General features: G+C 48.3%; 1 protein-coding gene across 2 annotated transcripts in view; it reads right to left on the bottom strand.

The window, feature by feature from the left end:
- Window positions 1-27747, bottom strand: part of NRP2 (neuropilin 2) — a 242194-nt gene extending 214447 nt beyond the window's left edge. Inside the window, exon 1 of one of the 2 annotated variants that reach the window (XM_081016402.1) lies at window positions 26800-27747. In XM_081016402.1, coding sequence (XP_080872528.1) covers window positions 26800-26872 — 73 coding nt within the window. In that variant the 5' untranslated portion in view covers window positions 26873-27747. The remainder of the gene's footprint in view (window positions 1-26799) is intronic. The other variant, XM_081016401.1, reaches the window with a different exon arrangement.
- Between the last annotated feature and the right edge of the window lie 233 nt (window positions 27748-27980).

Genomic DNA, 27980 nt, shown 5'->3' with positions numbered 1-27980 from the left:
CATGTACAAATGGCTTTAGGTACCTAGAAGGTCCATAGATTCCCATATAGCATATATTCAACACAAAAAACAGCCACAATTTGTTGTTGACAAAGGACAGCTGGACATATAAAGGGCCCCATTACCTTCAGTAGCTGAGGGCCTCATCAAACCTAAATCTGGCCCCAATAGTAGCTAGCATTCTACGCTGACGCATTAGCATACTGTATTTGGAATTTCTTGTTCAGACAAGTGTGAGTGCCTACACACACACACACACACACACACATTCTCAGAACTTGCAACTTTCAGCCAACGGACACCTAAACAATCTCGCTGGCTACATCTACAAAGCACACCTGCAACCTGCAATATGAGGTGTGAACCTGTGCAAGAACGCTACAATGGCCATATGTTTATTTAATTTTTAAAAAGCCTAATTTGGGAAGGGTGAAATTTAGAATAGTGGAATAGAGGGATACTTTCCCCTTCCACCCCACCTACCAAAAAGCCATTTTTGTTCTCCAAATCTCTCCCCAATTTCTCAACTCCGGAGAGTTCCATCCATGCACTTGCAACAACAAACAAGCCTTTTGAACCTCCCAGGGTAGGAAGCTACTGGCAAGCGTAATTTGCAGTGGGGGGGGGGGGGACCAAGGCAGAGAAAGAGTTAAGTATTCTCCTACTTCCACACTTTTAAATTTTCCTTCTTCCGAATCTTCTATTCACTGAATTTTTAGAAAGCTGCTGGGAGTTTTGCGGCTCGATAGACTTGTGTATAATGTGTAGCTTGCCCATTACGGAAGTCAATGGCGTAAAGCCATTTGCAGGAAGCTAGAGAGATAACCCATAATTTATCTTTTAATATTCACATTTTGCTTTTTAACAAATGTAACCGATGCGATTTCACATCCTGAGTTACCCACAATGCCACCTACGCTAACATCATTACCTGTCATCTTATATCATAAACAAATGTAATTCCAATAGGACATGTGATTTCGTAAGTGTTAATTTGTATTTGTGTCCACTATTGCCCAAGCATTACTGCAAATGCAATTCTGGGGCCATTGCTGATAGTTCTGGAATTACAATTTGTATCAACACCATCAATCATTGGTTCTGCCTTAACACAGAGCAGCTCTGATGTCTTGCACAATTTCAACTCTCAGAGCTCACGCACATATAGCTTCACCAACATGAGTGCTGCTGCATCCAGAGTTACTCTCCTAAATTTTGCTCCAGTGGGTTGGGGAAAACCCACAGAACTGATGGGGGGGGGAGAGGAGAGAAGTCCTCATTACTCAGCACGACTTTGGATACAACCTCAGGTGTGCAATAGAAATGGACAGTTCAGAAACAGCAAATGAAATCTCCTGCATTTTGTGTTCACCTGCGATTCACTTGCGAAAAGATACAATCGAAGCCACATACAAATTTATTCTTTGCTGCTATAATAATAATAATAATAATAATAATAATAATAATTTATTATTTATACCCTGCCCATCTGGCTGGGTTTCCCCAGCCACTCTGGGCGGCTTCCAACAGAGTATTAAAATACAATAACCTATTAAACATTAAAAGCTTCCCTAAACAGGGCTGCCTTCAGGTGTCTTCTAAAAGTCTGGTAGTTGTTCTTCTCTTTGACATCTGGTGGGAGAGTTCCACAGGGTGGGTGCCACTACCGAGAAGGCCCTCTGCCTGGTTCCCTGTAACTTGGCTTCTCGCAGCAGGGGAACCACCAGAAGGCCCTCGGCCCTGGATCTCAGTGTCCGGGCAGAACGATGGAGGTGGAGACGCTCCTTCAGGTATATTGGACCGAGGCCGTTTATGATGCTGTGCTAATTATAATCTCTTCTCCCCATACTGAGATATGCTTCTCAGTGGCATTTGTAGCCTGAATTTGGGTTAAAAGTTATCTGGTAGCCAGCATCTTGACGGTGCAATCAGAAACACTAGTAGCTGAACAAAATGGGACTGACTTCGCAGTAAACACGCTTAGGATCACATTGCGCAATTGAGTTTGCATTTAGAGTGTTACACCTTTGCGCTGGGGTGCTCAGCAAAACTTCCGAGGCAGTTGAGGCGACACACATCGCTTCTCTAAAAAGAGCAGGGATATCACCATTTCCACATGACGTGTCCTGGCTTACTAAGACACAGGTGTGGACATCAGCATCAGCTGGAAGTTGCAATAAATAATGGAGCTGGAGACTGTGAATGGTGTCAGGCAGGGATGGGGAAAATGGAGCCCTCCATATGTTACTGGACTCCAACTCCCATCAGCTCCAGCCACCAGTCAGTGGTCAGGGATGTTGAGGACTTGGAAAAGTTCAGTAACATCTGGAAGGTCACAGGTTCTCCTCCCCTGGAATAAAAGCACTTTCTACCTTTCACCAAATATGGTCTGAAGCTCAACATCAAAAAAAGGAAGATCATGGCCACTGGTCCCATCAGCTCCTTGCAAATAGAAGGGGAAGAAATGGTGGCAGTGAGAGATTTTACTTTCTTGGGCTCCATGAACACTGCAGATGGTGACAGCAGCCACGAAATTAAAAGACGTCTGCTTCTTGGGAGAAAAGCAATGACAAACCTAGACAGCATCTTAAAAAGTAGAGACATCACCTTGCCAACAAAGGTCCGTATAGTAAAAGCTATGGTTTTCCCAGTAGTGATGTATGGAAGTGAGAGCTGGACCATAAAGAAGGCTGATTGCTGAAGAATTGATGCTTATGAATTATGGTGCTGGAGGAGACTCTTGAGAGTCCCATGGACTGCAAGAAGAACAAACCTATCCATTCTTAAGGCAATCAGCCCTGAATGCTCACTGGAAGGACGGATCGTGAAGCTGAGGCTCCAATACTTTGGCCACCTCATGAGAAGAGGAGACTCCCTGGAAAAGACCCTGATGTTGGGAAAGATGGAGGGCACAAAGAGAAGAGGACAACAGAGGACAAGATGGTTGGATAGTGTTCTCAAAGCTACCAGCATGAGTTTGACCAAACTGCGGGAGGCAGTGGAAGACAGAAGTGCCTGGTGTGCTCTGGTCCAGGGGGTCACAAAGAGTCGGACACAACTAAACGACTAAACAACAACCTTTCACATATTATACACAGCACTTTCTATAGATCCTGTACTGACTCATAACAAGGACCTGATTTTTCCCAATATTCTGTGTTCAAAACTTCTACACATTCTTCCTTTTGCAAGAGGTTGGACTAGATGATCCTCAAGGTCCCTTCCAACTCCACAATTCTGATTCTCATCAAGAAATACTGTCCCACCAAAGTTTGCTCATTCCTCCAGTCCAGAACCACAACATCTGGGCAGGTAATGCCAACAATCTAATCAGCAACGTTGATCCCAATTCGAGAGAAACGCGAATTCTACTAAGAAACCCCTCCTGTCTTTGTTCAGCTTTTAACATATGATTCTGCCATATGCTCTAGGGTTGCACATCGTCAAGGTTTGCAAGCACAGGATAAAGCTCCTGGATCCTGGATCGACTCCAGTTCAGTATATACAACAATGTACTGTGGCTGTGCCAATATAAGTGCACTTTCCAAAGGAAACACGAATTCTTTGCCAAGGAAGCCGATATACCATGCTTGAAACAAACCATAAAAATCAATAGAATGTATGCAAATTTACCTGCCTTGCATTGCCTTGCTTAATATACATGTACTTGCTTTGTAACGACTTCTGGATCCGAGGATTTCAACTCCATAGCAGATGGCCCACTTCACTGATATGGGCCAATACACACTGCACGTTTGGTACTTTGATACGGATGCGCGAGTACAAATTACATGTGCTGGCAACGCATCAGCTGTGGCTGGTGCAGGTGCACTGTGCAACTGTTCGAATTATCCCACGACATCTGTGGAAACAGGGCTTTGGCCTGCTGTTTTGGGATTTATTGCAGGGAAACCCAGTCACTTAGGCTTGAAGCACATTTTGCAGTGGACTTTTGACTGCTGCCTGAAGTGGTGGCCACACTCATTCCTCTCTCTTCTCTTGTGGGGGTGGAGGAACTCACCAGACCATGTTGCCATATCACACATTTTTTACGAGAGAGAGAGAGAATGTGGAGTGTCTGCTTTTCCGCTACGCACATACATCAGCCATAACTTTTAATTCCAGACACACTCACACCATTCAAAAAGGGCACGCTGAAAGTGTCCATGCCTAAGTAATATAACATACAGTGGTACCTCTGGTTGTGAACAGGATCCGTTCTGGAGGCCCTTTCGCAACACAAAAGAGCGCAACCTGAAGTGCCGTATATGCACAGGTGCACAGCGCAATTTGGGGCTTGTGCGCAGCACGATTTAGAGCTTCTGCGCATGCGCGAGCGGCGAAACCCAGAAGTAACCCTTTCCGGTACTTCTGGGTCGCCGTGGGATGTAACCTGAAAGAATGTAACATGAAGTATGACTGTACCCCAAAATATAATAATGTCCAAATCAGCCAACTGGAGAAGCAGTAGCACATATAACTAGAAGCAATTTTGCGGAACACTCTGCCCACTGAACCTGACCACCACGAGAGCTAGAAACATACAGGGAAGAAAGCAAGATTTTTCTGAACCTGGCTTCTTTGGCATTGGCCCAATCCTCCCCACTAGTAAACAGTTGTTGTGTGCCAACAGTATTCTAGGTGCGCATGCCATCCCAGGTCTGCACAATTCCTGCATTGCAGGGGGTTGGACTAGATGACCCTCGGGGTCCCTTCCAACTCTACGATAATCCTTGAAGGTTTATGCATTGTTGGATTTTTGAAAACCTCGCCTATTATAGCGTGACTCTGTTCTTATTCGTCACAGGTGTATCCCACCCTCTCTCAAGGAAGTCCAGGTGGCATACACGGGGCAGTCCGAGTTGATATTTGGAATAGCCGAACAAACTTCATGTCTTGAGCATTGATTTGAACCCAGATCTCTCTGCTCCAAGCCCAGAATTATCTGCTGCTGTGCTACTCCTTACGGAATCCTCGCTGCTAGATCACATTCACCCGGTGCTATACCAGCTGCACTGGCTCCCGGTGGAGTACAGGATCAGGTTTAAGGTGATGGTTTTAACCTTCAAAGCCCTATACGGCCTAGGACCCTCGTACCTACGGGACCGCCTCTCCTGGTATGTCCCACAGAGGAACTTACGGTCTTCAAACAAAAACATCTTGAAGGTCCCAGGCCACAGAGAGGTTAGGCTGGCCTCAACCAGAGCCAGGGCTTTTTTGGCAGTGGCTCCGATCTGGTGGAACACTCTGTCACAAGAGACTAGGGCCCTGCGGGACTTGACATCTTTCCGCAATGGTTGCCATTAATCTGATTGGAATTAATTTTATAATGAAATGATTTTATAATGTTTTATCATTTTACTGTTGTTAGCCGCTCTGAGCCCGGCTTCGGCTGGGGAAGGCGGGATATAAATAAAAATTTTGATTATTATTATTATTACTCAGAAACACTGGCATGTCAAAAGAAAAAGCCCAAGACTGAGAATTTGAGAATTGCTATAATGGGAGGATCAGCAACTTACACACTTCTCGTTGCGCATTTCGCAGGAGGCTGTCCAGCAGGCATATCAGCAATGTGCTAATGTGCCACTATGGAGATGCTCCCTGCAGCCATCTTTGCTTTCCCCATCCCCCACCCCCAACTCTGCTGGAAGAGATTTGGGCTTTTCTGTGGAGACGCAGGAGGAGAACGGATTATTAAGAGCCTTGCTGGGCAGAGAGCTATTTTGTCTTTTATGATGACTTTCTCCAATTCAGCTATTGCTCGGAGCCTCAATGCCACAGCAGAGTTTATTACACATTCTGCCTTAAACACACCGCTTCCCACTGAGCAAACTCGCAGTAACGGGAAGGAAATAGGAAAATCAGGACGAAAAGGGAACCGGGAAAAGGAAGGGCATTTTTGCTCATCCATGGATGCACGTTCACAAACCTCTCTCCGTGGTTCCTCGATGGTTGTTTGGGGGGTGAACTCCTGCCTGCAGGATTTATCTTACCGGGCGATCTTATAACATGTTTACTCAGAAGGAAGTCCCCCTGAACTCAATGGGACTTACTCCTAAGTCAGCGGGTGCATATTGGCTCAAACATGCGTGGCAACCATCCATAGGTCTTTAAGATCTGGGTGATGCCAGTACTGGGACGCAGGTGGCGCGGTGACGCAGAGCTTAGGACTTGCCAGTCAGAAGGTCGGCGGTTCAAATCCCCGTGATGGAGTGAGCTCCCGTTGCTCGGTCCCTGCTCCTGCCAACCTAGCAGTTCAAAAGCACGTCAAAGTGCAAGTAGATAAATAGGTACCGCTCCTGCGGGAAGGTAAACGGTGTTTCTGTGTGCTGCGCTGGTTCGCCAGAAGCGGCTTAGTCATGCTGGCCACATGACCCGGAAACTGTACGCCAGCTCCCTTGGCCAATAAAGCGAGATGAGCGCCGCAACCCCAGAGTCGGCCATGACTGGACCTAATGGTCAGGGGTCCCTTTACCTTTACCTTAATGCCATTATCACTGCAAACTACTTCTGAAAACGATTGCAAACTGCTGCATAACCAAGCTGGGACATCTAGTCCCTTGGACAAGTGTCTGAAATTCACCAGGCGCATTTTGCACCTGGCTATCGGCCACTTGCGACAGAGCGAAGATACCCGGGTGCCAGGATGGCGCCTGATGTCGCCACCCTCTGGAGGTGCATCCCTGGGGATCCTCGGATCTTGACTGTTTTTGAACGCCAGCATCGCTTCCTGTAGAATTCTATCCATCATATTTCATCTGCACAATCGGAATGAATTTCAGGAACCCAAAAGTCGTACTGAAAAATACGACTTTCATTTAGCCCCCAAATGGCAACTAGGCGTTCTTTTTTGGCGACTGCAACCCTGGTCTAAGGAGCCATTTGACACCTAGCTTATACATCTGAGTTTCTAACACTGCCTTGCCCAGACATCCCCGATCAGTACAGTGGTGCCTTGGTTCTCAAACTTAATCCATTTCGGAAGTCCGTTCCAAAACCAAAGCGTTCCAAAACCAAGGCGCGCTTTCCCATAGAAAGTAATGCAAAATGGATTAATCCGTTCCAGATGTTTAAAAACAACCCCCTAAAACAGCAATTTAACATGAATTTTACTCTCTAACGAGACCAGTGATCCATAAAATGAAAGCAATAAACAATGTACTGCAATCACACAATCAATCAATCAATCAATCAGTAGCTGAACTGGGTTCCACACAGTCACAAAAACAAAAAAGAGCCGGAAAAACAAAAAACTCAAAGTCCAGTAGTACCTCTGGTTACGTACCATCCTCCTTGCGAACGCTTCTGACAATGAGCTTCACTAACCTGGAAGTAGTTGCTCCTGGAAGCGAACTTTGCCCCAGGATACAAATGGAAATTGTGTGCCAGAGATGTGCGCATGCGCGCGCAGCGGAAAGCCCCATTAGTGAAAGCACGTCTCAGGATAAGAACAGTTTCAGCTTAAGAACGGACCTCCGGAACAAATTAAGTTCGTAACTGGAGGCACCACTGTAGCAAAAACAGACAGACCTCAGCGTAACACTCAAAATGGAAGTGTGGCACTCAAAATGGAGCACATTCGGCTCCCAAAAAAGTTTGCAAACTGGTTTGCAGTGTTTGGATTCCAAGTTGTTTGACTACCAAGGCGTTTGAGGACCAAGGTACCACTGTAGTAGCCAGCAGGCCTAGGCAGGTGAGGATGTGTTGCTCTCGTGGCCTTCTCAATGATGCCCATGGCCGCCATGCCAACAAGGGGAAAGGCAAGGCAGGGGCGAGTTCAGCATGGTGTGGTCACAGCGTTGGGAGCATAGGATCGGCTGGCGCTGATGAGATTTGGAATCCATCAACGTCTGGAGACCACCACTTTGTGTGTTTTTTTTTAATGATGTTTATTGAGAAATTTAAAGTTACAAAGAAAGAAGAAAGAAAAGACAAGAGAAGGAGAAAAAGAGAGAAAGAAGTAGATAAACATAACAATTAAACAATACAGATCAGTAAAAACCAAAGTAAAAAAAAAAATTAGCAAAACACACAATACATCTAAATCAAAAAACAAAAATAAACAAACAATTAAAAAACAAGTCTAATATTCCCAAATCCTTAACTTTCATTAACTTATTTCAACGACCTCCTCACACCTCCCTTTTTTGTATTCTAGTTGTTAATTATCTCAGCAAATCCTTTCCATCTTTCACAATATTCTGTCATTTAAATTACCTTAATCTATTTTAACCTTATCTTACCTAAAAAGCCCTAAAACTTAAAGCTTAAAACTTAAAACTTATATATACCAAATTCTTTTAACCGGAGGAGGCCACCACTTTGGCAACCCCCATCCTAGGCCTTTTCCTCAAGAGCCAGAAACGTTTCAAAATATTACAAAAGTGGCTTTGGGCCCAGAACCTCGAGAACCACCAAAAGCCTCAGTTCTGGCCGGAGAACCATCGCTCCTCCCAATCGCTTAGCTCACAGCCTGCCTAAAGGTCCCAATCCAAACCCTTTGGCAATCTTCGGCAGGAGATCATGTCCACAGACAATGGCAAGCGTGCCAAGAAATCGGGGCCGGCCCTCCCATTAGGCAGAGCGAGGAAGCAACTTGATTTCGGACGTCATGAAAGAAGTGCAAATTTTAGAAATAACAGTTGTTCTTATTGCGTTTTTACCACCAGGGAAGGGGAGATGGTTTTTTAGAATTTTGTGCCTCGGGTGCCAAAATCACTTGACCCGCCATGGGTACTTTGCACCTTGGATTAGGGTTGGGGGGGGCACCATTTTCTGCTCCACCTCAGGCAGCAAAATGTCCTGGCCTGGCCCTGCAAGGAAATGAAAGATAGAAGGGGAGGGCAGCGGCTTCACCTAAAAATCAGGAGTTTGGTGATCAAAGCTGGAGAATTGGCTTGTCTATCGTAGTTTCCTAGCAACCACAGAGAACCTTTCTTTCCCTTGCACCCCCCCAATACTGGCAAAGCATCCTGGGATTGTAACCGATGGCAAGGGCAGCAATGCCACCGGCTGACGACGAGTCTGGGACAAGGGACAAGAATCCCACTTACCGGTGCCACCTCTCGGGGACCCTGGGGGTCCAGGCACCCCCCTTTTTTTGCTGTGGGCTCAACTAGATTGGGGCCTGCACCTCCACCATGGGGGCCCAACAGTGGAGGTGCAGGCCCCAGTTTAGTTGCGGCATCAGAGCACGTGCGCCGTGCCCTTGCGATGTCATTACAGTGCGGCGCAGTGCTTGAAGACATTGGGCACACACAGTGTGTTGGGCCCAAGATGGCGCCCCTTATCCCACTTACCCAATATGTGGGCCAGCCACTTATCTGAGCTTGGAGATAAGCAGTTTTGAAGCATCATAAAGTGTTAGGGGAGGAAAGCATCGTAAGAGTACAATGCCGAGAGTTGACGATTCAGAGGAAAACGCCTCCCGCACCGGGAGAGACTTTGATAGAGGAGAAACAAAAAGAGGATAAGAACCTCGTATTTGAAAGTATACACTGATGGATGCCAGCCCATTCCAGAAGACTTGATGAAGGCAAACTCCTACCTCACTCGTGTGTGTGTGTGTGTGTGTGTGTGTGTGTGTGGTTTTTCTGTCTGTAATTACACATCAAGAAGCACAAGGACATTGGAGCCGGTCCTTTGAGGGTTCGATTTGACTTTGACTTCAAAGGGTCTCAGCCCTTTATTTTACAACATGGTGACTAGAAGAATTCGTGCTTCTGCTAAGCGCCAGTATTAAAACCATGACAGGAGCTGCAGTGATTTACAATAGCCGATCATGGCTAGCAGGAATCCAGGATGTGGGAAAAGAGTTGTTGTTTTTTTAAAAAAAGTTGTTGAGGGTTGATGTTGCCAATTCTCCTTTGGCTTGCAAGTATATTAATTAGAAGTGTCAAAGGGCTGCGGCGAGGGTGAGGGGAAAACTGAAATTGGTTATTGCCCCCTCTCTCCCTTGGGTGTGCCTTGGCTGTCATCGAGCCACACTTTCCGGATTAGACTACTGTAATCTGGGACCTCAAGGGGGATGCAACGCTTGTATCGGAAACTGCACATCACTGAGCGGAAGGAGAGAGAGGCTTTAGCAGATTTCCAGTTTGGTGGTGGTGTTTTTCCTCTCTCTCTCTCTCTCTCTCTCTCTCTCTCTTCTTTAGGACAAAACTGCACCCATCTTCCATCATAAGGGATAAATTCTCTGCTTTGAGATGGGATTCTTCTCTGTCCCACCCCCCCCAAACCCCCTGCATTCCCACCCCAGGTTCTTAGATATCTGCAATTTGTTTTCATAACGCAGCTGGTCTGCCTAAAGGTCACATGATTTGGCAGCCATCCCAGTTGTTAAAAATTAATTTTTCCTTATTAATACTACTGGAGGTCCCACAGGATAGGATCCCAGGCTTATCTGAACCTGACAGCTTCCTAAACCCTATGAAGGATGCTTTCTCCTCTAAGGCTATCGGCGGAACAAGGCCGCTGTGTCCTGAAACTCAACTGCTCTGGAATCCTGTTAGGAAACCAAAGCAAATTCCTCCTTATTCTTATTCATTTATTTAATTTATGTACGTGCATACAATGGCTGTCTTCTAGAGAGGGAAGTGGCTTCTGGGTGAAGCCTTGAGGTTGATCTATAATATCCCTATGGCCTTATCCACACACCCAAAGCACACGGTGCTAGAATTATGTGGAATTCATCTATACAGTGGTACCTCAGGTTACATACGCTTCAGGTTACAGACTCCGCTAACCCAGAAATAGTGCTTTGCTTCAGGATGCGAATAAAAATCGTGCGGCAGCAGTGGGAGTCCCCATTAGCTAAAGTGGTGCTTCAGGTTAAGAACAGTTTCAGGTTATGAACGGACCTCCAGAACGAATTAAGTACTTAACCTGAGGTACCACTGTAATAGCAAGGTTTTCTTTTAAAAAAAAAAGTTTTGTGAGAGAGTTCAAGTGTCTAGCCCTGCAAAAGTTGAAAGTGCACAGGCGATGCCTGACAAAATATGGGAGCAAAATCTACACAGCTCTTTTGTGTACCGACACAATGAGAAAAAGCCGAATTGCAGCACAATGCTAGCCATGTCTACTCAGAAGTAGTTTACTGTCATGCAAGAGACTTCCATGAGCTCCTTTACTCTTCTTTGCCTACTGCTGACCAGATGGGGCTGCCACCGAGAGCTGTTCCAATGCCACGTGGGTGTGTGGGTGTGAGAAAACTCACTCTCGTATCTTAAACATGTTGTAAATATAATACAGAAAAGGGTTTAACATGCATAATCCACTCAGGGGTTATAAGGCAGCTGCCTACGTCCATCTCTCCTAAAAGGCACTCCTTTGGCAAAACTCTAGCAGCAGTTTCCAGTATTAAGGCGCCTTCCCTGAGAAACGCATTAAGTGATGCTGTTTTTCCTACACAACTTTTATTATGCACACCTTATGAAATTGGGGTTCAAGACAGCCACAGTTAAAGCACTTTTTAAAAAATTCACTTATTTCGAATGAGAGCGATTTATGCAGGCACATCCAACTCTCTCAGGTCCTACAAGTGTTTTGGAGGAAAGTACTCACCATGAAGTTATTACATTAAGTGCCACACCTTTAAAATTATTTTTTGGGGGGGGGCAGCACTGCCTACCCATGGGGACTCCCAGAAAAAAAGCACTGGTTATGCTCTCCTGTGGATGCCTGGACACCTTTAAAAAAGCCTATTTGCCAGCTATTCAAAGAGCTGTTCAGGCATGGACAGAGTTTCTGGGGTACAAGGAAGGTGACAAGTCTAAACAAAAGGCACCACCAGGAGTTTCCGAATCAGGGCCAAGCCCATTTTAAACCATGTAGGGAATTCTGTCTCCTTGCTTTTGCAGCTATCCCTACTCCAGGCTAGAGAAGTTAACAAAGCAAATATCGCTGACTTAATAAAGTTGATTAGCATTCTTAATTAAAGGCAGGCTAGGTTGTTTCAACGGTGCTTCCGACAGCTGTCCATTTCCTGTTGCGATTCCTCATTTCCAATTTTTTTAAAAAAAGCAAATCCCCTCCGTGTACCAGGATTTCGGAAGCCACAGAGCCAAACTTACCAGTTAGTGTGTACAAAATATTTGCCGCAGGCCTGCCTCTCTCTCTGCAGCAATATGTTCTGCTAGATTTAGTGGAGCCATTTCTAAAAATACTAGCTTTCAGCAAAACATTTCGAAGTCTTTATGAGTGCACATTGCTCAGAGCTGCATAAACAATATCTCTGCCGTGGTCACCCAGATTTCCACCCTCCCCTTCTTTTTTCTAACTAGCCCAGGGAGATGACAAAAACACCCAGTTGTGTCCAAACACCTGATTTTTATCCTTCATCTCCAACGGGCTGCCTTAAACTGATGTCCTAACTGTTTGCTTGACTACATACAAATTGGCAGCTGAACTGTTTACCTCATTTTTTAAAGGTTTTTTTTTTTTACGTATATAAAATTGCAGAAGGCATTTTTCTCTTGATGTACATTACCATATTATTGTCTATTTAAAACTCTTTCCTCTTCTCATCTTACATCCCTTTGGGGAGCTGAGACAGGCTTTCATAATGGAGGAAAGCTTTCAAACACACCAGATTTTGACATAAATTTATCTACCTCCAGCATGTTTTCTTACTCTGCTTTGCTAATTACCAAAGCCATCTGTGGTGAAGTCAGGGCTTCCTCCTTGTCACAATTTATCTTTATCTCCTGCTAGATTATGTAGCGAAGTCACATTACAGTATCTCGGATATCGCACTCATTTCTTTGATGATGGAGCCCGACCGATATAAACAGGATTAGGATTTAATTACCAGATCCAGCACTAGGTCAATACCTCCCCCCCCCTTTATTTCAAATAACAGGAGACTGGCAGGGGCCCAAGAAAAAAAATGGCATAGCAGTGGGTTAGAAAGAGGGCCACAGTTCAGAAGGAAGACAAAACAGGAAGCCCCACATTCACCAGCCCACAGATGACTGAAAACCGATGACTCACAGCTGAACATGGGAAGTGATTTCATTAATAAGGTACCACGTGATGAGACAGCAGATAGCAAACTGAAGCAATTCCACTTCCTGTTCCTATCTAGTCAAGAATTCCACCCAGGACTCCTCTTCTCTCTCTCCAGACATCAATAACCTAAGGCTGCTACCCTCTCCTCTGCTCGTCTAGGTTTGCAACCTTCATAAACTTTGCCTCTTCCTAATGGAACATGCTCCTGCCACCCTAGCAGTTCGAAAGCACATCAGTGCAAGTAGATAAATAGGTACAGCTCTGGCGGGAAGGTAAACAGTGTTTCTGTGCGCTGCTCTGGTTCGCCAGAAGTGGCTTAGTCATGCTGGCTACATGACCTGGAAGCTGTACGCCGGCTCCCTTGGCCAATAAAGCGAGATGAGCACCGCAACCCCAGAGTCATCCACGACTGGACCTAACGGTCAGGGGTCCCTTTACCTTTAATGGAACATGACCGGCTGCAAAACAATAACGTAAGCCTGCAATTCTATGAGTTCTAGACATAATTCTGCTTTCACTGGGCCAAGATCCTCGCTGTATTTTGCAAAGAGATTGTCTCCATTCTGTTCTACAGTCGAACCTCGGTTTTCGATCGTCTCTGTTGCCGAATGTTTCAGCTCCCAAACGTAGAAAACCCATAAGTAAGTGTTCCCATTTTCAAACGTTTTTCGGAAGCTGACTATCCAGCGTGGCAGACAAGAGGCTTCTGATTGGTTCTTCCGATTGCAAGAGCCAATCAGAAGCCGCGCCTTGGAAATGGAATGTTTCGGAAGTCAAACATCCTTCCGGAACGGAATACGTTCAGCTTCCGAGGTACCACTGTAGTTCTTTCTTTAACAGAACTGAGTTGGAATGGACTGCAGAAATCTCAACTAGATCGTCCATGACCGTTGACCATCCAACCTCTGCTTACAGACTTAAGTAGAGCAAATCTCGTTGCATTTGCCAATGCTTCAAACATCCTTAGGTGTAACACTGCGGTTCTGCCATGACCAACAGGACTCTAAAAGGTCTAAAAAGTCTACTCTAAAAAAGTCTACTCTAAAAAGTCACACTGATTTCCATGGAACTTTATTCCAAGCCGATTGGTTTTGAATCACATCCTCATCGCACCACCAAACAGGCTCCCACCGTTTCCTGCCTTACACACCCGTGTGCTGGCAAGCAAAGGAAGCGAGGACTGCTTCCTTTTGGTTTCCTATTTATTTAAATGTAACTATTCACTCATTCCCACAGTGAGGCAGCGGCACTTGGCAAAGAAAGCTACTTGAAGTAGATTTGCTGGGAATGTTTACATTTGTTCTTGTAAAATATACTGAGCCTTTCATGCTGTAATGTGTTGTGCTTATAAATGTTGCTTAACTGCAGGGTTGGAATAGGAGAGAGGAGGACTCAAGGGAAACAGCACGAGGGAGCTGTGTGTTTTTCTAATATATACATTCCAATTTCTTGGAATTATATAGTAATACATTTGGGCCTTCTGGGATTGCATTATTAACAGCTTCTCAACTTTTGCCCTCCCTCCTTTTTTTAAAGAGTCAACAGTTTCTGAATTTCTCCCATCCTTCTTCAGAAAGACATTGGGCATTTCTGAGACCAAAGAATCCTCAATATTTGGAAAACTCAATCACCTTACAGGTGCGTTTCCAACAATATCAAGGACTCCATCCTTGAAACACCACTAAAAAGTTAATATCCCCCCCCCCCAAAAAAAAAATCTAATAGGCATGTCTGAATTTGGAAAAATCCAACTTCCCACATTACAATTTATTGCTGGTTAAATAGTTTGGTGGCGCTGTGGGAAGGGACGCGGGTGGCGCTGTGGGCTAAACCACAGAGCCTAGGACTTGCGGATCAGAAGGTCGGCGGTTTGAATCCCCGTGACGGGGTGAGCTCCCGTTGCTCGGTCCCTGCTCCTGCCAAACTAGCAGTTCAAAAGCACATCAAAAGTGCAAGTAGATAAATAGGTACCGCTCCGGCTGGAAGGTAAATGGCATTTCCGTGCGCTGCTCTGGTTCGCCAGAAGCGGCTTAGTCATGCTGGCCACATAACCCAGAAGCTGTACGCTGGCTCCCTCAGCCAATAAAGCGAGATGAGCGCCACAACCCCAGAGTCGGCCACGACTGGACCTAATGGTCAGGGGTCCCTTTACCTTTAAATAGTTTGGTGAAAATTTGCAGAGCAACAATAATATACTAATTGGGGATTGCCCTCTCAGGAATTCAGGGATGTACACTGAGTGCAGAATGACAGGCTTATAGAACTGGAAGGGACCATTAGAGTCATCTAGTCCAACCCCTGCAATGAAGGAATTTTTTGTCCGATGTGGGGCTCGGACCCATGACCCTGAGATTAAGAGTCTCATTTATGGATTAATTAAAGATTTGATAGAACTGAAGTAACAGATGAGATGCAGGAGGAAAGGTTGAGATGAAGACCCACAAAAGTGGAGGAGGGAATTTATTGATTATATCTTATTTGTTTCCTTTGTGATTGTTTGTAAACCCAAAAACCCAAAAATAAACTATAAAAAAGAGATTAAGAGTCTCATACTCCAGATTTTGCCTTTGGGGGTTTGGTGGGAGGTGGGTTAGAATGCAGATGTCTCATTCTTCTCCACCTGACACAAAGAAGCAGCTATTTATACACAGCAACAAGACTGCTGAACAGAGCGCTGGTTAAAGACGGGATGCGGAGGAGATTAAGGAGTGCAGAATTTCATGTATTGATTCCAACCAGCCATTGGTTTCTAGTTATTAATAATCATCATCCGATGTAACGTTTTTACTGTGCAAAATGAATCATCGTTATCACTCCCTTCCATACCCCATGCATTTCAGCAAGACTAGCCATTATTATTCCCATATGATAGATGGGGAACTGAGGCTGAAAGAGAAGGATTATCGCTGAAGCCACCTAACAAGGCCATGGGATTCAAAGCCGAGGCCAGACCTGCCTGGTCCCAAGTACAAACATACCCTCCTCCCTTGCCTCCTATTTGAATGAAACAAAATGGGGAACGGGGCACAGGGACCACCAGACCTACAGCCAGATGGAATACAGGTATTAACACATTTACGTTGCCAATGGAGAACATTGTCCTGAACAACTTCCCATTTCAAAATTGGAAATTCAATAAAGCTGGCTGGTTGTTTCTGAGGCGCTCCAGACTTTACATAAGGCAGCGAGGAGTTTGTGCATGATGTCCCATCCACGCTTTATCATCGATTTAAGCTCTGTTGAAGGACCTTCTCCCATAACCAACCTGTCTGAGTGCTAAGATCAGCCGAGGTAGGGGGGCTTTTTCCTGGTGACACCACCCAAATGAGGCTTGTGGGGCACTGGCATGTGTAAGGGCCTTTTCAGTGGTAGCCCCTTGGAAGTGGGATGTTCTCTCTTCCAAGATGCATCAGTGCAAGATGCACTGGCACTGTACAGCTTCCCTGCTTGTGAAGAGGTTGTGTGATGTTTTTAGTCAGTTCCCCTTCCCTCCTCTGTCTTGTCACTCACCTTCGGTCAGATACTGATGCTACAATTAGTCCAGGTACTAGCGAAATGTCAAGGGCACTGCCTGGTCATGCGGTATGGGGTCACTGTCGCCTATTACGTTCCCAGGATGTTGAGAAGATGCTTGGAGAGTTCCACCCTACTACATGCTCCCCTGAACCTTGCACGCCTTCACTTTTCAAAACTAGCTGGTGGGGACTGATGAGTGTGCCCAGGGGGTGATAAATGCCTCATTGTGGCAGAGGGTGTTTCTTCCTACCTTCAAAGAGGTGGTGGTGGTCCTTTTCCTTAAGAGGAACCTCCATGGACTCTTAACACCAGCTCACCACCTGCCAACACCCTCTTTTGTTATTCAAGGTGTGTTTTGGATTAAGTTGATTATCTTGACCCATTTCAATCTGGCTTCAGATCTGGTTTGGGAACCAGAACAGCTTTGGTCACTCTGGCCAATGACCTATCTTGGGACAGAGAGGAGCGGGATACAATCCTGCTTATTCTTCTCAGCAGCTTTTCATACCACTGACCACAGGATCCTCCTGTGATAGTCCCACTACTCCTTGGAGGGCTGGTTCCAGCAGGTGGTATCGTATGACTCCTGTCCGGAGTCCTAGCAATCTTGCTTGGGGTCCCAGAGGGTTCTGTTCTGTCCAGTGCTGTGGCCATCCATGGATTTGGAGCTTAGTGCCATCCCTATGACACCCAGCTCTACAAGCCAATAAACTGACGCTTGATCGTGACAAGAGGGAGGCGCTCTGGGAATTTGCTTGTGGTCTGTTTAGACACAGTTGCACTCCTCCCGAAGAAGCAGGTCTGTAGTCTGAGTCCTGGATCCAACATGGTTAGTAAAGCAGAAGGGCCCTTAGAAGTGAGGAATGCATGTTACCAGCTACGGCCTTCCAGGATCACAAATATTTGCCAGATTAAGCCTCCTGTTTAGATTACTGCAACGCTGAATGTTCAGCTACCCTTGAAGACAGTCTGGAGATTGCAGCTAGCGCAAAACACTCAGTTATTGCCTGGTGCATCTGCATGCAGTCATATAACTCCTTGCAGCTCTTGCAAGAGCTACACTCGTGGGCAATATACTAAGGTAAAGGTAAAGGGACCCCTGACCGTTAGGTCCAGTCGTGGCCGACTCTGGGGTTGCGGTGCTCATCTCACTTTATTGGCCGAGGGAGCCGGCGTACAGCTTCCGGATCATGTGGCCAGCATGACAAAGCTGCTTCTGGCGAACCACAGCAGCGCACGGAAACACCGTTTACCTTTCCGCCGGAGCGGTACCTATTTATCTACTTGCACTTTGACTTGCTTTTGAACTGCTAGGTTGGCAGGAGCAGGGACCGAGCAATGGGAGCTCACCCCGTCGTGGGGATTCAAACCGCCAACCTTCTGATTGGCAAGTCCTAGGCTCTGTGGTTTAATCCACAGCACCACCCGTGTCCCTGGGCAATATACTACCAGGCCCAAATTAAGTGTTGGTATTTAAAGTCCCGCACGGCCCGGGGTTTCAGGTATTCGTTGAAGCACTTTCTCCCCTAGCATCTATTCTTGGTCACGTGGTCAGTAGGGACAACTCTTATTGTTGTCCCGTCAGTGGTCTCGGGCTGCTACATAGCAACGTGTTCAAGAGCCTTCTTTGTTGTGGCCCCACAAATATGGAATTGTCACTGTATCTAAAGTCCAAAATGGCAGAATGGATGATGGAAGCTTTGCTTTCATTTGCTGGCGGAAACCCATCAATCTCATTCTCCCAGTCATCTGTAGCAAATCAGTAAGACCACCCACTGGTGTTAAGCGCTCTCATGCTGTTTGTCCCTACTGGTAGTTTCGCTAACTGATTATTTTAATTGCTGTTGTGCATTTGATATACAGTGGTGTCTCGGGTTACATACACTTCAGGTTACATACGCTTCAGGTTACAGACTCCGCTAACCCAGAAATATTACCTCGGGTTAAGAACTTTGCTTCAGGATGAGAACAGAAATCGTGCTCCGGTGGCGCGGCAGCAGCGGGAAGCCCCATTAGCTAAAGTGGTGCTTCAGATTAAGAACAGTTTCAGGTTAAGAATGGACCTCCCGAACGAATTAAGTACTTAACCCGAGGTACCACTGTATCTGTTGTGTGTGTTTTGATATTGATGGAAGAGCATCACTCTGATGCTGCGAAGGGTGGTTTACAAATTTAACCTGTGGAATAAAAAAAAGTATGTTTTAAGTATTTTTGGTCGTTCTGGAGGAATAACTGGAGTAGGGAAGGAACTTCCCCAAGTTACATCACCCAGAGATTTCTGTGCTGACAGTCAAGTCGGGCCACAGTGTTGGCCTGGCCCTCATCCTGGGTCCTCTTCCTTCAACAAACATGGCTGCCTACACCTTCTCATGCCTAGCAGCGCTGTGCAATTGGAACAGTCCTACACCAGAGTGCTTGCGAGTGTGAATTTCTCAGCCAGAAACTGCATCTCACATGCTGCTGTTGCAGGAATATTATGACCCAACAGCAGTGTTGAGATTAAAACCACAGCCTCGCTCCCCACAAATGAATGTGGGATTAGGCCTGGAGCTCCTGCCAACCTAGCAGTTCAAAAGCACGTCAAAGTGCAAGTAGATAAATAGGTACCGCTCCGGCGGGAAGGTAAACGGAGTTTCTGTGCACTGCTCTGGTTCGCCAGAAGCGGCTTAGTCCTGCTGGCCACATGACCCGGAAGCTGTACGCCGGCTCCCTCGGCCAATAAAGCGAGATGAGCGCCGCAACCCCAGGGTCGGCCACGCCTGGACCTAATGGTCAAGGGTACCTTTACCTTTACGGCTGCAGAACAGGGCCTTGTTTTCGCTTTCCCATTGCAGCACACGGCTATGTCATGCAGACATTTTTCTGCCCTTTAATCCCTTTTCTCCAGCACACTTTCTCCTCTTTTGACCGGAGCACATTGCAGGGTTGAGATTCAGAGCCACAGGTGACCACGTGGGCTTGCCTTGTAACAAGGGGCTTGGCCAAATGGTAGCTTTTCATCTCTTCAAATTGTAGTAATCGGAGACGCAACAGGGACAGGACCAGGCTGCCACAACCCCTGCTCCTTGCTTCCCCTGTGGATTTAATGTAGGTCATATGCTTTTCTAAAGGCAGGGAGCTTCCGAGTTACAAGACGTTTCTTTATCTTCAGCAAATTGAGTAGTCTGGGCTCAAGTTCTGGAGCTTGAAGGCCAGCACCGCACAGGCAATCTCCCCGAACTGAAAACTCCTCCGAGTCTGCACCCGATGCCTAAACCAGCAGATGGCCTCTTTGCTACGAGAGCTACATTGGAAGTGCGAGCCAGAAGGGCAAGGGATAAACAGCCCTGGAGACAAAACTCCCACCACCACCGCCTTCAGATGTGGTCCGCCTGGGTCAGGACCAGGGCAATAAAAGAAAGCCACCGACTTCCTTCTGAAGAGAGCAGAAAGAAGCAGGGAAGGGAAGGAGCAGCAGGCGGGGAAGTTGGGCTTCACCTTCCAGGGCTATCAATCAGACAGCTTTCAATAAACACTAAACGCAAATTGCTGCAAAGACACATCTCCACCAGCAACAAAGGACCTCCAATGCCTAGCTCGTAGGGTGAAAGGTGCCTATATACATATACATATACATATACATACATATACATATACACATATTGTGTGTGCGCGCGCAATGCTTTATAAGTGTGTGGATTTATATTTAAATTAAATTAATCAAATAAATAAGCGTGCTATTCTCCTGGGTTATGAGTTTTCACATTTGCTTAAGCAGGGAGGTCGACTTTGAAGCGTTACCCCCCCGCCTTGGCAAATCAACTCTTTACTGACTCCCCTTTTACTTACAGTTATAGCTAAGCCACACAGGAGTTGCCATCGCTACCCTGCCAATTCTGTATTCACAAATAAAGAACCGTATTAGATTTACGGGCATTGAAAATAGCTGGGAGTCCCACCTAAAACTACCCCCATGCAAGTCCGAAAGAGTGAATGCACTGCCTTAAAGGATATAATCCTCAACCACATTCAATTATCTTGAATGAGCACCCTTGGGGGTGCGCCTTGCCGAGTAACTTTTACACAGGAGTAGTTCCACTGATGTCTACCATATTACACCAGGTTGGCCTACAAGCTGCTCCCTTCCTCCTCCTCCTCCTCCTTATCATTAACAGCTTTGCTCATCCAAAGCAAGTTTTGGGCCTCTTTGATTATATTTGTAAAGAACAGAGATTCAATCAAACTAAGTCAAGCGGCTGGGGCGATATAGCTTAATCACAGCTCTGCTCCCCTCTATTAACTTTATGCCGGTATTAAGGAGAAATCAATCAGCTGAAATGAAGCATTAGCCACAATTTCCTCCTCATGTGGGAAAGGCAACAACAGGCAGAGGTTCATTTGCAACTGAAATTGTTCCTGAGGGTGACGAGAGATCGAGAACGGTTCAGCTCCAAGAATGAGGGAGTTTCCTTTGCGATACATCGGCCCCCCTTCCTTGGCTTCCTAAGCACCCCTTACATTTACACTGAAAGCCAGGGCTGGGAATTTGCTGAGCAGAACCGAAGGCCGTGGTGAAAACATATCGTGAGCCGGAGAGCCACACACCATCGTTACATCTAATTAATGCAATCTGCATATCATTTTCACAAACACGGCAGATGCTAAACTACAGTTGGTGGACATGTTGCACAGATTCTTGATCTGAAGCTCCACTGGGGGGCGGGGGAGAAATCTTGCAGCAGTCCTTGAAAAGTCTTAATATGTCTTCTAGTTTACAAAGCCGAAAGTTCGGAAACCTAAAGGCGGCAGGCCTTCTTTTCTTTTTACTTGCATACTGGAATCTGAAAGCTTTCACATCTGTTTGCCAGCAGCGTCTAATTTATCTCTGAAACCTTGAGGACTAGGCAGTCCAATCAAAACGGGTGCAAGGAAAGTTTCCCTAAAAGCAGCAGCAGCATTTCGTAGGCTGCAAACAAGCCAGCAATAACTTCAGACAGCAAACTCTGATGCTGCCCAGGCACATTCGCACAGGACACCCCCGTCTTATTAAAATCAAGAAATCCTTCTTATATGATGTTAGAACTCTCAGCTCAGCTACTGCGGCTGAACAATCGCTAGTCTTCTTTCCTGCATTCCAACTGCTCCACCTTTGCTGTTCCAACCCTTTACAGCTCCCATAGCCATAATAAGCCTCAATCCTGTATGGGAAGCCCATTAGAAGGTACCACTTAGGGACTCTGAGCTGATTTGTCTTACCCGTGTTCTTGTATTTTGTTTGGGTGGGTAATCTTTGTCTTAATAGAATTTTTATGGATTGCCTGGGTTTTGTTTCCGCTTCAGCGGCCTAAGCAAATCAATGCCAAGTGGTAAAAAGAGATTGTTCTTCGCTACAAACAGGGACAGCAGCAGCCCTCCCTGCCTGAAAGGAAAGGAAAGGAGCGTCAGTCACAAGGACTGGACTAAGCACAAGAAAACCCCTGGAACCACAGGCCAGTCTTTATGTGCTGATACATTTCGGCCCACGAACAACGTGGGAAGCAAAGTCAGCTGTTGTCATCTCCAGCAGCCGCCGCGAAGAACCCAAGCCACCTGTTTTTACACCTCTCCCTAACTCTTGTTTGCAATGCCATTTGGTTTGCATCAAGCATTAGCAGGAACTTAAACATACAGAAAATCCCCCCACAGCGGCCCAGGAGAAAAAGTTACATCATTGCACTGCGGCGGGGGACGGAATCCTGACACCTGCAATTCTGCCAGCAAATCTCTCCACGTGCGCCAGAGAGGGCTCTCTGAACACCACAGCTGCAGAGCCCAAACGGAGATGCTTCTTATTCACAGAATCATAAGCGCTGGGAGGGACTCCAAAGGCTGCTCTGGCCAATCCTGAGCCAGGAAGGCAGCCCTCTGGTCCATTCAGCAACCTCACCTTCTCCCCCCCACCCCCCATCCCGCACATCTCCGCAACCCGCAGTGAGCCACAAGCAGGTACATCTGCTGCAGGCAGCCCTAGCAAGCCATCCACATGCTCAAAACCCAGAAAAATCACATTTTTTGGTATGCAATTACATTTTTATTTGCAAAGCTAAGAAGGTCCAGTAAGGTTTCGAATCGGGTGGGGGGACGGCATGTCAAGATTCCGGCATTGCAGGGGGTTGGACTAGATGCCCCTCGGGGTCTCTGACAATTCTACGATTCCGTGAATCCAATAAAATATACGCCTCAATATTCTGTGGAGGTTCACAGGGCACAACACGGAACCGACAAGCAACACCTGACTTGCCGAAAGCAAGTTTGTGCCGTGGCAGATTAACCCGCCAAGATACCCCTTGCCACACTTTCCAGTTCTCGCCAGCCATGCTTGCCCGGCACATGCTTACAGATCTTGTCCACAAAGAGCTCTGGGGCCTGCCCCAGAGAGCCAAGCAGGAAGGGGGCAAGCAGCTCCGATGAGGCTCCTCCATGCTCGGCAGCTGTTGTGCTCTGCCTAAATGGGTACTCTCCAGGGCTCAACAGCTGGGCAGGGAGGCAAGGGTACTACTACTCCCTGCAAATCTTCACCTGACACCCCCAGCCCTCCCCAACCCCTTACTTCAGCCTGCCTGTGTGTGCTGGGCCTCTGGGAAAGCGGCTTGCTAGGTTCCTCAAGCCTTCCAACCCAGCCTTGGTGGCTGCCAAACAGAGGTTCCACTGCAGTCTCCAAGACAGCAGCCCTTTCCGCAGCACAGCACGAGTGCCAGAAATCCAGGGACAAGCTTGTATTTTACTACCGCTTCCCCTTTTCTTCACCCCCCCCCCGCCTCCATTACTTCAATCACATGTTTCTGCTTCCCCTGCCGTTTTCACTTAAATCATCTGGCGGGGTGGGGGTGGGGGGAGAGGAGCGGATCCCCTGGAGGGATTCCACAGCACAGTGGCGATGAGATGGCTCATAATCTACTTAGAGGAGAGGGTTTTTTGCAAGGGAAAATACAGCTCCCGGCAACCACCTTGCTTATCCCCAGGAGTCAAAAATCCACTCTGGAGCAGCTCTTGGGAATGTGCACATCAGCTTTTCAGAGGTGACTTCAGGCAGGCATGCTAAACTGAGGCGATTGCTAGGGCTAACAGCTCCGGAGAGCAAGGAAGCCTGTTTCATTATCCCGCATCACTTTTACCCCATATGCCCAGTCCAAATGGGAGAGCAGAGCCCCTTTCTGCTCCCGGCCTATTTCCCTCCCTTCCATTCCTTTGGTGCCCTGGTTTACTCTCTGAACAAATGAGCCACTGAAGCAAGTTAAGAGCACCCTTAAGGGATAACCGAAGGCAGAAACAAGAATCCGGACTGAGTCTCCCTCCCCTGATCCCTTCTGCCAACACTTATGCTTCACATTCTACCCTCTAGATGTTGTTTGGGTTGGCTGGTTGCTGGGTGTGGAGGCCTGGGGATGTTTCAAGCAGTTTTATGCTTTCCTTTGTTGGGAACCAAAGCGATGTAGCCATCCCTCACCCTGGACCACAACTGGGTCTCTTCGGCCAGTCCATTCTCATCTCGCCTGTTTCATAGATCATTTAATTCATCTAAAGAGAAGGCTCCCTTCTCTATATACTGTAGTAGCTGGTCTTTACAGCGACGAGAGCGGAGTTTGCAGCTAGCCACACACAAGGGAGAAAAAACATGGCAGGCCAGGCGGGCATTCCAGCCATCCATTCTCTCTCGCCCTAGCAGGGGTAAAGATCAAGCCGGCAAACCTCTCGCCCTGCGAGGGCAGGCGCAGGTGCCCACCCCTGCCTTCAGCAAGTGAGCTGGTAACTTCTCCTAAAGGCGTTGTTTTGCGAAGGAAAGCTGCGGGGTTGTTTTTAAGCGAGGGGCGGAGTGATGGTAGAGCGGCGGGCGTGGAGAGGGCGGGGGGGGGGGGAGAGAGGCTGGAAGGAAGCAAGAGCAGCCTCGCAAAGCCAGCTTCTCCTGACGGGACTTGATGCATTTGTTTACACGCCGCCCAGCCGAGGAGAGGCGGGCAGTGCCGCAAGGTTCAAGCCTTGCCAAAAGGGAGAATCTGCTGCTGCTGGCGGCGTACAGCACGCTCTGCGCCCGCCGCACCAAGCGCCGCTGCCGCCGCCGCCGGGAGAGACCCGGGAAGAGCGCGCTCGCTCGGCGCCGGGCGTTTTACGCACGCGGCCCTGGCCAAGGGACCGGCCGGAGGCTTTGCAGCTAGGCGTGAAACGAGTGAGGGGAGGGGGGGGGAGAACGTCCAGAAATACAAAGAGAAAAATAAGTGTGTGGGGGGGGATAATATACAGCTTGCATTTAGAACAGGGCGTCCGCCCACCCACCAATAAAACGCTTCGCTTGCCTTGCTGCAATCGGCTGCCGCCGCCCTTGAATGCTGGCAGGGGTTTCTGTAGCCAGACAAACACCCACGGGGTGCCAAAGCTGTCCAGTTTAACACTTTGGAACCGCCGCCGCCTGCGATTTGCGGCATGGGTTCAGATCTCGCCTAGGGGGTGTTTTCTCTCTGGTTTTCCGCCATGCCTTCCTTGTCTCAGAGAGGGGCCGGGGCTCAAACCCACTTAAGGAGCCCAGCCTCTTGACGCCGAGGCCGCGCGCTCTCCGCCTCTAGTTGCGTTGGCCGAGGTGCTCTGCGAGAAAGGCACTCTGCTTATGCTCAGGGCCGCTCCCTACGACTTGATTTCCGGGGCCTGGAGATCCCCGGCTCAAACTACACCCTAGTTTCCTCACCAGCAAAATGGTTTCCTCGTCTGTTTGTTTTTTAAAGCAAAATTAAACACGCGTAGCCCTCGCCAGGATTCGCGCGAGGATGACCGGCCGAGGTTACGCTTGGCACCGTGGTGGGCGCCGTTTACCTGGGGGTCAGCCAGCCCCACAGAGCTCGGAGAGGCTTGCTTGCGCGTAACCGTGCGCAGGCAAGCGCCGCTGAGATCCCTTAGCACGCTTACTCGCCAGGAAGCCCCAGTGAACAGAGCGGGGCTGGCTACTAAGAAGAGAAGCCTGGAAGAATCGCGCGGCGGGGATGCCGACCACTCGCCCCAAGCTGCGGGGATAGCGCGGGCTACGAGCATCATTCCCTTGCCTTCTGAGCGCCTCTCCAAGGCTGGTGCTGCCTCGCTCGTCTTCCCTCCCTCTCCCAAATCCTGTTGTTTTGCTTCTAATCTGCCTTATCTGAGTTTTCACTGCCTGCTCGGTGGCTAATTCGGAGGAAATGAGTGTCAGCTCTGCGATGGAGTAATTAAGGCGGACGGGTTTAGTGCGCCCTCTTCGCCAGTAAGCGGGGATTAGCTCCAGACTCCTTTTTCAGTAACAAGACTGGAGGAGGAGGAGGTTTTTTGTGTTTGTTTTTAAAGAAACAAGACCATTTTACTTTTGGTAATAATAATTCATTGCGGTTTGGGTTGGGGAAAACAGTCTCTCCTTATCTCTGCATGGCCTTGTCTTACTTATTTCTCCTTCCACCCCCGCCTGTTGGTCTTTTTTTTTGGGGGGGGGAGGTTGGTCAGCTCCACCAAGAAAAGTTTACATCCTACTTTGCAAGGTTGTCCTGCTGCCTGTTTGTCTGTGCTTTGCTGATAATGATTTCTCTTTTCTGCCTCTCTCTCCCCCTTTAAGCAAAGCCACACGACGGGGTGTTGTAGGGGCAGGGAGACACCAGCACTTTCCCCAGTTACTGCAGCTGTCAGATACCAGGCGAAAAAGGTGTGATGTTCTTACTCTCCCCTTCTCAACTGTATTCAGAAAACACCACCAGCTTTTCGACTTCTGGAAGCCCGCTGGTTCCCCCTTTTCATTTGCAAGAGATGAAAACGTGGGGAATCTGCGAAATGCATCCCAAACGTATAAATGATTTATTATGTCTTTCTGCTCAAAGATAGAGAGCTCTTCTGGGCAGCTCTCCGGGGAATTACGCTCCGCATAAGCGGAGTGACGGGGGTGGGGGGGTGGGAGAAAGAGAGTCTTGCCTCCGCCCCCGGAAAAACTGCAAGTCGAGGAGACTTTGTAGTATTTTCAGACCTTTGATTTATTCCATATGTGACAACAGCATTATAAAAGGGAAATCCTAAACAGCCTGCCTCCTGCCTATTGCAAGGCGTAGCATCCACGCTACAGCCAACTCTACTGGAGGTGAAAGTTGGATTTGGGGGAAGGAGAAGAGTTTTGGGTTCGTGGATGTCAGCAGATCCACTGGAGAAATTTGGCGGCGCAAAGGGGACTCGCTCGCACGCTCCCCCTCACCCCCAACCCACACCCCTCAAATACGAAATCGTTGACATAAACGTTGGGAATACTCTGGTTTGCCTTACCTGCTTGCCCCGTGACTCCGGATCCGACCAGGTGCAGAACCAGAAGTGCCCAGAGGAGAGGAAACGTATCCATTCTGGGGAGGAAATGTTCGGCGGCAGAAGGGCGATTCCTCCCAAGCGGCGTGGGCTCGGCGACGCGGGTGGATGCGGGGGGGGGGGAGCGAGGTGTTTCCTTCGCAACTCCCTTCTCGTCCTCTTCCTCTCCGAAGGGACACCGAGCCGGAGACTCCCCTTCGCCAAGACTTCGAGTCCCCTTTGGTGCTCCCTGCGCGCCGCTCGCTGATTTAAACACACACTCACGCGCGCGCGCAAAACCCACTTCCAAAAAGGATCAGGACGCCGGAGGGAAACTCCTCACATTCGCCAGAGGAAGGAGGCGCAGGCAGCTGCTCGGGAAGCCGCGCGCACCCGCCCGAATGGCACACGGCGCCGGGGATCAAGGCGGAGACGCACGCGCGCACGCCTTTACGCAGGAGAGGGAGAGCGCGCCAGTTCTTCAAAGTGACGTTCCCTTTAGCGCCGCGGCGCTGCCAACGCTCCGAGCCGAGCCGCCGACAGAAAGGTGCCGCCTGGGCATCGCCAGCAGCCGGGCTCAGCCTCAGATGGACGTCCACACGCACACAATCCGGAGCGAGATGGCAACGGGTCTGGCGAATGCTGCTGCTCCTCCTTCCCAAGCCCGCCTGCTGCCCCTTTGCGCTCAAGGGCTGCTGGTGGTGGTGGTCAATTTCACGCTAGAGGCGTTTTCCGGATGCAGCGCCGGGAAGGAAGGAGAAAGTGCTGCTTGCTGCTGCTGCTGTTGCAGCCGCCGCCTTCCAGATGCAGAAATCCCCGGGCTGGCGCTCGAGTTTTGCTCCAAGCCGCCGCTGCCGCCGCCGCCTTGCTTCTCCTGCTGCTGCTTCCTCCTCCTGGGCTTTGCGCGGCTTTCCCCCTCCGGAGCTGAGCGTTGCCGGCGCCCTGTCGCCTCGCTTTGCCTGCCTCTCGGCTCGCTCGCCGCCTTTTCAGGCAGAGCGGCATGTGCATGTCAGACAGAAAGGCAGAGCTCTCCGATTACACGCTCTCGCAGGGCCCGCCCCTTCGATGTTTCTCTTTTAAGCCCGACGCGCCGAGAGGGGAAGGGGGAGAAGGAGGCAGAGCCCCGGGAACGCCGAGCAGGCCACGCTCGCAACTCGGCCGCGATC

This window comes from Podarcis pityusensis, assembly GCF_964106645.2.
Source record: "Podarcis pityusensis genome assembly, chromosome: 1".
NCBI classification, from domain to species: Eukaryota; Metazoa; Chordata; class Lepidosauria; order Squamata; family Lacertidae; genus Podarcis; species Podarcis pityusensis.
The sequence above is the reverse complement of the archived record's forward strand: the minus strand, read 5'-3'. Positions and strand labels throughout refer to the sequence as shown.